General features: G+C 37.8%; 1 protein-coding gene across 1 annotated transcript in view; it reads right to left on the bottom strand.

Annotated features, from left to right (window-relative positions):
- Nucleotides 1-784: 784 nt before the first annotated feature.
- LOC122801301 (vomeronasal type-2 receptor 1-like) overlaps nt 785-10846 on the bottom strand; it is a 225186-nt gene continuing 215124 nt past the window's right edge. The window contains exons 6-8 of the mRNA XM_044070846.1: nt 4020-4232; nt 2624-2747; nt 785-1683 (exon numbers count right to left, since the gene is read on the bottom strand). Of these exons, the coding sequence (XP_043926781.1) occupies nt 785-1683; nt 2624-2747; nt 4020-4232 (1236 nt within the window). The remainder of the gene's footprint in view (nt 1684-2623; nt 2748-4019; nt 4233-10846) is intronic.

The following is a 10846-nucleotide window of genomic DNA, read 5'->3' as shown; positions in this document are numbered from 1 at the left end:
ATTCCAACACTGCTATACCTAGTGAGCTAATCATAAGCAAGGAGCATTAAACTAGTCAGGATAAGTGTTCAGCTCCACATGATTCATTTTTAGGGGAGTAGAGAAGCAGTGGGTTCAGGACTGGGAGATAGAAATAGAACTCATAGGAAGTCAAATGTCTGAATAATGACAAGATAACATTTTATGCTGCTCAGAATCTCAGACTGGTTGTGAATTTGAGTGCAGTACTATTTTCCTTGGTGGAGTTTTGCCCCAGCTTGCAAAACATTACTCAGACCAAATCCCTATTACTCCATAAAGTCCACTGTCTAAGTTCACACTGAGTGATTCTCCATAGGATTTATTCAGAATTAAGTCATACCTTGTGGCATTTCCCATTAGACACAACATAAACTGCCCACAACCATCCTACTCTGTCATAAATCTATACGGTATCTACAAAAAAGAACAATAACTTCCATATGCTGTTTTGCTTTGAAATATAATGCAAATTCAGCAAGTTGCATTATATAAATAAATATTTCACTCTAATACAGCTCTGAAACATGGTTATGCTTTGATAAGATACCAAACTAATGATTTGAACTCTTTTTTTCCAAGACATCAGATATGATTTATTTATTTGCCTCTTTACCTCTTTATGATTTATCTCCATAAATACATGTCCATTAACAATCAGATTAATGATAAATGGTATTTTATTGCAATTATTTAACTAGATCTGCATGATAAAGTCATAATAGTTTATCAGCTTTATTTTAAAAGTTCAGTTAGTAATGATTTATCATTGCTTTCCCATCATCGCTTTTTTGGTGTTTTGCTGAGGCTTAAGTAGAATGATGTAACATTTTGGAGCAAATATACATCCAAGAATACTAAAGCTAGAGACCAAAATAGCAAATATTTCTACACCAACTGTGTATTTACCTGGGGAACTGATATATGCTGGAATAAATGTTATCCATACTGCACAGAATATTAACATACTAAATGTTATAAATTTGGCTTCATTGAAATTATCTGGCAATCTGCGTGCCAAGAAGGCCAGTACAAAGCATATGCTTGCCAAAAGTCCAATATATCCCAGCACAAAACTGAATGCTGTCACAGATCCAATATCACATTCAAAAATTATTTTCATACTTTGTTGTCGGGGATTTTTAGTTGGCAGAGGGGGTGACATGATCAGCCATACAACACAGATAACAGTCTGAATGGCTGTAGAGCTGAAGATGGTTCCTCTTTGCTGTGCTGCACCAAACCACTTCATAATGCTGTTCCCAGGAAGAGTAGCCTTAAATGCAATTATCACAACTAGTGTCTTGGCAAGAATGCAGGAAATACAAAGAGCAAAACTAATTCCAAATGCTGTGTGACGCAACATGCATGACCAGTGAGTAGGCCTCCCAATGAAGACCAGTGCACACAAGAAACACAAAAATAGGGCAAACAGCAAAAGAAAACTGATTTCAGAATTGTTAGCACGTACAATGGGTGTATGCCTGTAGTAAACAAGAAGTGTCCAAACAGCAAATGTCATACAAGTTCCAGATAATGCTGCTGATGTTAAAATGACTCCCAGTGTGTCTTCAAATGAAAGAAATTCGATTATTTTAGATATACACACATTTCTATTGTCATTAGGCCAGAAATTTTCTGCACACTTCAGACATTTGATGGCATCTAAAAAGGAAGAAAAAATATAAAGCCAAGTCAAATATTTGTTTTTTTTACCTAAACTTGCTAGATCAAATTAAAAGTGTGCCTATCCATTCTGCAAAGAAACTGTTACAAATCAGGATAATTAGAAACACAATGGAACTAAGGCAACATTTTTTAAAATAAATTAAAATCACAATAAAACAACAGCCTACTCAGTGTTCTGTCTGCCTTACTGGGCTAAAAGTTTACTTTTAGTCAATCAACAAAGAGTTAAATGGCTTTACTCACTAACAAAAAATTGGTATCCGGGAGTGAAAAAAGTTACTGGTGGAAAAGAAAAGCTTTAGATTTCCATACATCAGGTAACCATCTTATATTTAAACAAAATGATAATCTAAAACATTAAAAATGGAAATGACAAAAAGAAGTAAAACCCTAGGACAACTTATTTATTGAATTTACAGCTTTATTGGCCTACATGTATACACAAAGACTTGAAAAAGTAAAAAGTCATGGATATTTAGAAGCCATATAGCTGAAACACTTGATGTCCTTAAGGGGCATTTGCATATATCCCATGGGCTTCTATTCCAGGAGGTTTAAGGTATCACACAGTGAAAACTCTAGGTTGGCTAGATTTTTTCTTGTAGTTTTTACTCATTGAATTTATGCTGATGAAGTAATACAAACAGATCCAAAATATTTTCTTCTTTTCTGCCCTGGAAAGCTTAACCTCAACAAACCAAAACAAGTAAACCTGTAGACCTAGTTAATACCTAAATATGACTATGTTAATAAAAAACAAACTCAAATATATACCTTAAGTTCACACTTATCTATTGGGGAGTATAATAACAGTGATTTATTTAACATGCAATTTATTTCAGTTTTCATTGCTATAGTACATTTTCAATGTTTATGATGACAGATGCCAGCATATTATCTTTTCTTTCATGTTTACCTGTTTGATTACTGATTTCTCCTTCTGAGCATGAAACACAGTCAAAACAGCAGACAGGTTCTCCTTTCCTTTCACGTTTACGAGTACCAGGCAGACAGCTTTCACTGCACATGGACATCGGTGCCTGTTAATATACAATTGGAGAAACAAAACAGCTTCATTTATAAATTCTGCATACCAGATAATCCAGAAAACTAAAGTTTATATTGTTGTATATCAGTCCACCAATTTAATTAAAAGAAAGTAACTAAATACATTACAACCTCCATATTTAGTGAATATAGTGAAAGCATTGTAAATTCAAAAACAGGGTCAAAATCGCATTCACTAAATTTCTTTAAGATCATCTTTCATGAGGTGTCAGCATATTTCTGACCCTTTTGTTAACTGCAGTATTTCCTTAGCTCCATCATACACAGTACATACTGGTGTAATTTTACTTCCTGATTGATGGCAGAATTGCTCATAGCACTCACAATGAATGGCTTGCATTGTATAATAAAAATATGATGTTAAGCATCTCAACATTTTATTTTCCTTAGGCATCACTGTTCTTTCTAAGAGTTTTGCATGATTTTGCTTAGTGCTTATGACCTATAGAGCTTTGGTCTACTCTTTACGACTTCGGACTGTTCTATGACTTATCATTTTTCTATTAATTCTCTTTATCAAGCCATGTAACCAGGTATTCATTATATTAAAACACTGCTATTTATCTGCCTATTCCACAAAGTGCCACAGGTCTTGGTGAAGGATAATTCCTCTGTTTTAGAATGCTGCACCAGTCATCATGCCATTAATATAGAAGCTGCTGTTTTCCTAAAACCTCAGTGTAATATCTGAGACAAGCATTTCAGACAAGACTGGTGCCAGGCCCCTCCATACTCATCAAGCAGAGATCGGTGCCCCTACTCATAATAATCACTTCAAAGGTCACTTGTGAATAAGGACATACCCCGTTTGCAGTGATCCAGTTTGGAAAGCATTTTGCAGATGTGTGCAACACCTCAGTTCGTCTTACACTTGCATCTTGGCACCGTACATTTTCTGTCATGCTTCTTTTAAGATAAGAAACACAATGTCTATTGCATGCCTCCAATTAGTGTTAAGAAATTAATATTTTCCTAGACTGACAATTTCTAAAACTCTCTTTTCTATCAACATTTACTCATATACTGTTTAAGGTAAAGACATGTAACTGTCAGGTAGTTTGAAATATCTTTTGCAGCCAAATAGCATATCTGGCAACAGTCTACATTATCTATAGTCCTTTTCTACGAAACAGTTGTACTGAAATTTTAGCTTTTTCTTGACAATGTTCTTTGTAAAAAATCCACTGAAATCTGCAAGGAAACAAAAATCAAATTAAAAAAAAAATCACATTTAAGTCGCTTACTTTGTTTTTACTGTTTTTCCAGACAATGGCTCTTTCTTCAATACGTATCTCAGTGTCTTTAACGTATCCAACACTTACATATTCAACTGATCCATGTTCATTAATCTGCCAGTTGACTATATCATACTCTGGTATAGGATCCCCATTTTCATCAAAGTCAAAATAATCTCCATTGGTGCTGGTAAATCTTACTTCTTTCAAATAATGAAAAAGCTGTAGTATAACACACATATTAGTCTTTACTAAAGCAATTTGGTTTTATAGAGGAACATTCTTATTTGCAGCTTATGCTTAAAGTGAAGACAGTAAAATGGCTCAGTTAGTAAAAACAGAATGTCATCAGGACTAGAACCCTAAGCATTGAAGTATACCATGGATTATATGTTCATGGATAAGGTGACTAGGCCATAAATAACAAAGCAAATGAGGTCACCACATGCAGTCCTACACTTTTCTTTGATCATATGTAATGTGATATTAGCACATTATTTGCTTTCACCTCACTGTTAATTAATTTTTTTATTTTCTAACTTAACCTCACCAAAGTGACATGACATGGATAACCTGTGAAATTTACTAGATTTCTTTCTTTTTTTTTTTGTATAGGTGAGATGGACTACCAGACACCTTTCAGTAATATCCTAATTACAAAGTCAAGTAAATTAGATGAATGCAAATAATTCAAGACATATAATTTTAACAAAACAATAGTGTACACCTAAAAATAGTGTGGTAAAGCAGTCATAAAAATATTATTTTTCTTAATATTGTTCAACACTAGACATGTATCCTAGTCCAAGTAGGACTCCTTAATACTAAATCCCTCCTGCAGTCATGTAAAATAGGATGGGATTTCTACCATAAAGGGAAATTTGTCTCAGGCAGAATTTGAAGCCAGTACTTACATTTCTTCCTGAGCACCTGGTCAATTTCCATACTGAAAAAAAAGTGTAACTCATATCATCTCCAGTTTGTTTTGGGTTTTTTTTTTTTGCTCCTGAACAGTAAACTTGCAACATTTCATGCCCCGTGTTGGCCACATTCATTAGTTGGTTTCTAACACAGAATTCCTGCAGAACAATACGTGCTCTTGGCTTTGTCTTTTCTTACTGCTTTTGCCCCAAATGTAATGGCATAATGTCTCCATTACAAGTTACTATCACTACACCTACTGCAGACAGTTTTTGTGATGATAAGTAATGTTCAGCTGTTTGACCCTGTATATATTGCGAATATGTATTATACCCATTGCCACTTTAAGATTAATGTATAACAGCATTCTTAAATATAAATGTATCTCATAATATGTTGGGTCTAAAGCCTGGGATCAGTGTGTTTGTGAAGACTGAAGTGCTAATATTAACCTAACTTGTTAGAATGCTGGAGCATCATGATGCTAATGACACTACTGATTGACTTTTTCTCTCTTTCGGCTGCTCTCATTATGGGGTTGCCACAGCGGATCATCTGTTTCCATTTCTTAATGATACTACTGACTGACATTACTGGGTATTCAGTCTGTGCATCATGACAGATTCCTCCTAAAGACTATAATTGCTAGTGTTTATTTTTCTTGGTGGGGATTTCATGGTATATTAAATGTTAACATTATAAAATTGTATCAGAAAGATGTTACTTAGAAAGGCTGCAAATCTTAAAGCATTTTAGATTGTAAGTGTCTGACTATCTTTGCACGGATAGTTGGGACATCCAACTTGGGGAACAAACAGGCACCCATCCAGCCTCCATTGTTCACATAAATAAAGCCCACAAAGTTAAGAAAACTGAGAAGCAGAAGAAAATGAATAGCTGAAAGGAACTCTGCAGAGTGTGTGAGGTCTTAGCAATACTGCCCATCCTATAGGTGTCAGGTCTGGTGAAGGCCAGGTTTGCCTGATGAGCCCAGGACTGTAGTTAAACTTGACCCCCACCTATCTTGACTTCTTTGGAGATGGACAATGCTGCAGTCCTCCTGCTCTAGTCAGGCCTTCAAGTAATAAACAGCTGCTCTACATCTGGTTGTCTGTTTCCATCTCTTTACCCTTTAAATATTTCAGGACAGGCACCCAAAACTGCTACTGCCATGAATTTATTCAATTATTCACATGGAACCATGTCTGCAATGCTAGTTCATCATCTTCCTGCCTCTGCACCTGCTAGAGGTAGTTTGACATTTACATCTCCTGCATCCGATGGTTAGACACACTCATGGCCCCCATTTTGATGTCATTTAAAACAAAAGTTCTGTGGAGGAATATCCAGTGGTTCTGCAGAGAAACCTTCCAGGCCTAGATGTCAATGATTTCCCTTCCTTCTCTGGGATTTACTCAGAGAAAAGGAAAATGGGCCCACCCTCATATTATTCTTAGATTCATAACCAAAGAGGAGGACTTCTCCTGTTTAGATGAAATATAGCTTTCTTTTTTGTTCAATACTGAAAAAGACCTCATTTACACAAGGTCATCCAGAAAAGATGTCACTTGGCAAGCAACTAAACATAATCAGAAAGCATTTCAAATAGGAGGTATGAAAGAGTTAACTTTTCCACAAAAAAAAATGTATAGGAGCAGAAAAAAAAAGAAAAAAAAATGCATGGGAACTGAACTTTTTGTCAACAAGCCATTCATTGACAAGTGACACAGTGGAATGAAGTGACATTGATTGAAATGTACCAGCATTGTCACCATGAGATTGTAGTATGGTAAAGATCGTGGAATATGCCCTTCCCTCACTGTAGCATGAGCTCCGAGTTGGTATATATAATTAGCAGGAGGTGTATGTGTGTGTGTGTGTGTGTGTGTGTGTGTGTGTGTGTGTGTGTGTGTGTGTGTGTGTGTGTGTGTGTGTGTGTGTGTGTGTGTGTCTGTCTGTGTGTTTTGTTTTGTTTTTGATACTTTGTGGACTAATGTCTAGTTTTTTGGTATTTTGGTTTCAATCATTGTTGGATTGACCAGTTGCTTTTTTCCAGGCTCACTATGTATATATATATATATATATATATATATATATATATATATATATATGGAGAGAGAGAGATCACCCTGGTATATAAAGAAATACAGCTCTTAGCATCCGCACAGTGATCTAGGTGTGTAAAGATATGTTTGAGTTTGCATCCCTATAATCAGACTTTCAGTTGCCAACACAAAAAAGCCAGACAGATTTTTTTTCATTTTAGGATCAACATAAGCACATTTCCAAGATCTCTGCAGCATACTCAGGTTGGATCTCACTCAGTGAAGCAAGGGGTTACAAATTAGCCCCCTCCTAAAAACACTGACAGGCAAAAAAAGGAATTTAGAAAGGATTGACAAGAAAATGTATACCTCTGACGGGTCTATACTGAAAGCTTGAAAGCCCTAGTAACAAAATACATAAACACAGACACATATTCCGCAAACTGCGAATACACCATATGCCCTAAACCGCGAAATTCAAAAGCCTGAACCATCATAGATGTCCCACCCCACCACCCGCTACCGACTACCTACCCAAAAAAACTAAATAAACACATAGATACACTAACCAAAATTCTATTTCTAACCATAAACTAAACCCTACTTCTAACCCTACACTAAGTCTTCCATATACCACCATCTATGCACTTACTTTAACCTGCACCCTAACCCTAAGGTCTGTAACTATCGCTCACTTACCTTACGGAGTTATACCATGGAAGGGCCAACCATGACAATTCGACATTTCAGATTCCGCACTTCAGGACGATCGATGTTTACGCAGTTCGATGAAGATGTGTTGGCATTTACATATTCAGGTAAGTGCATCTTTGAGGATGTAATAGGGAACCCGTCTTACACAATAGCAATTAGACCAATAAACTGCCAGACCCACATGGCTCAGTATGAGAATGGGGTGACCTACTGAAACAAACTGACGATATGGTTCAAGAGAGATACAGAAGTCCTTAAACACATGATTATTAAGCTTACCCAGGCAGTGAGTAAAGTATATGGCTGTGATGTAATTGACAGATGTGCCGGGTCAGAGACCTAAGGCATACTTGTCAGGAGACATTTACAGCTACAGATTCATCCCTTTCCTGAGTATGTAAAGCATTAACCCCTAAATGCTTCTCCGAGTAAAGAACTTCTGTTTGGCTCTTCCTTTCAGGATGTTTGTCAAAAATTAGAGGAAAAGATAATCCAATCACTCAAGTAAGTCTTTCAGTCCTCCTATTCCAAAATATTACCGGAACTAGCCAACAAAACAGTGACTCTTTCATCAGATGCAAACTAAAGTGGAGCATTTAAAGAAAACAGTCCCCCAGCATGCAGAAATGAGAGTAGACCCCTAGTACTTTAGGCATTTGCAGCAGTGACTGCCTCCCCACTTCACTGCACATTCTCTACCCACAAAACTCCTGGCTGGGCAAGTCTCCTATTTAATAAGGTATTGGAGCCTGCTTAACTCTGACTAGTGGGTTCGGGATATAGTTAAGACAGGATACACCAGAGGATACTGAGAGTTCTCCTACCCCTGAGAAAGTATTTTCATTCCAGAAAAGTTTGATTAAAGCATACTACAATTATCTTCTCACATGATGAACTTTGGGACCATACAGGAACCATCTTAGACAAAGATGGGATAGGATATTATTGTAGGCATCCCTGGTCACCAAAAAGGAAAATTACGGAGGCCTATTCTACATCTTTTGAGTCTTAACATATGCATAAGAGTAAAAAAGTTCAGGATGTGATCCTTAAAAAAAAAAACTTTTGCCAGCCCTTCAAGTTTTGCATTCCTAATCACTCTGAACATAAAGAATACTTACCTCATTATATATATCCACATGAAGCATAGGCAGGACCTCGTGTTCTGGATATAGGCAGAGACTCCCTCTTTCATTTTACTTACTTTCCCCTTATTCTCCCAGTTACACTTATTATCTTTTCCAAGTCCATAGCCTCAGTCTTTACCCACTTCTGGCTCAGTGGGATTCATGGCTACCCCCAACTGAGTGCCTAATGCAAGAAGCCACAATGAAGGAGCTTCAGGAAACTTTCAGCTATATCACACAGTGTCTGCAGTACTTGGGCATCTCTATGAGCCAAAATATGTCAAGCCTTATCCCATTCCATTCTAATTCCTTCCTGGGGACAATCCCGGGTGCACTGAAGTAGAAGGTGCCATTCATTCTGGACAAGATATCATCAATTAGGCAGTTGTCCATGCATATTTCAAACATACCCTTTCTTACAAGTCCAGCATTTCCACGAAGATGCAAGATACAAGCCAGGATTATCTGGTTGCAAACCCTCATACAAGACTACACATGCAGAAAAATCAGTGGGAGCTGATTTGCCTTTTGGGCCAGCAGTACCATTTCCTAGAGCAATCCCAGTGATCCCGTCTATAAAGAAGGAATGCCTCAAATAAGTGCCTCCAATCACTCCCAGCTGGGACTCCCCTTCACAACCCTGAAGTCCATCCAAGAACTGATCACAAACACCTCAAACCTATCATAGAAGTACAGACAGAAAACCTCAAATTTACAAAACCAGGACAATAGATAGGAAAATAAGGTGGATAAACATCAAATTGATGGTACAGTTATGCCATCAAAGCCATCAGTCCGGCTGCCTGTCCTGAAGTGTTCAAGATACAGAAAATACAATATTGATAAGATACATCAATAAATTAAGGGATATCAGCTCCTATCACCTGTGAAAGCTAGCCATCAGTGCCTCACACCTTGTCATCACCATGAAGATACACTTTCTGGCTCTAGAAAATCCTACTTGTAGACGTGGAAGCAGCCAGATGATGGACCCTGTTTCGGCCAGAATACCAGGGATTCTCTAGAACTTCCTGGAGATGTTTTTTTTTAAGGGTCTAGCCATTTCCTATGTCAGGTGTTCATAGGATCATAGGAGGTTACTAGGCTACCAGCCCTAGAGCCCTTACAAGTCTAGCCATGTTAATACTGAGTTGCCTCAATTGTCCTTGGTTAGATGGACGTAATTCACAGAGTGAGTCTATGATAAACACCAACTACCCCTGTCTGTGAGGGACATGGGTGTCACCCCTGGGGAGAATTTGCGATCTCCCATCCACTTGTCCAGTTTGTGCTTCAATAGGGTCAGTGAAGAGGTCTACTTCACATGAATTGGAAGTTTATTCCAGGGTAGTGGCAATCTCTGGGAGATGTATCTGTCTCTCCAGCATGTTCTGTTAATGTCACAAGATAGGTTAAGGTCCCTAGAGCAAGTGACTTTTGTGCCATTTGACTTGCGGATGTGCAGCATATCAATCAGGGCAGGGTCAGAGACTGTCCTGTAGGCCAGACACAAGTCACTTCTCAGCAGTCTATATGTCATAAAGTACAGTGATAGAGCTTTCAGTCTAGCCACATAAGTCATGGTTTGGAGGCCCTGTATTTACATTGTGAGAAATGTCTGTGGTCTCTCCAGCTGTTGCAGGTGCCTAGTGAGGTACATGCAAAAGGGAGCATTGTACTCTATTAATGGCCTGATGAAGGTTGAGTACAGTTGAGTTGTAGCATACTTTGACCTGGATGTGATGCTTACTTATGAGATGCGCAATGTAGAAGGCTTTCCTTATCACTGTGGAAACTTAGTGGTCGAAGTTCAGATTACTATCTATCTGTGTTCCCAGTTCTCGCACCACTGGGTTTGAACTTATGTGGATGCTATCATAACATGTAAATAACATGGAATTCCACTTTGCCAAAGGGGATAATGATGCACTTTTTTGCGTTGAGTTTCACACGGTGGCTCTGGCACCAGTCATCTGTCTATGTTAGCCCCTCCTGTAGTACCCTAACATCATTGGGGGACTCAATGACT

The sequence above is a fragment of the Protopterus annectens genome, chromosome 4.part1 (assembly GCF_019279795.1).
Source record: "Protopterus annectens isolate FY-2018-M chromosome 4.part1, PAN1.0, whole genome shotgun sequence".
NCBI lineage: Eukaryota > Metazoa > Chordata > Ceratodontiformes > Protopteridae > Protopterus > Protopterus annectens.
Note: the sequence above shows the minus strand (reverse complement) of the source record. Positions and strands in the feature narration are given on the sequence as shown.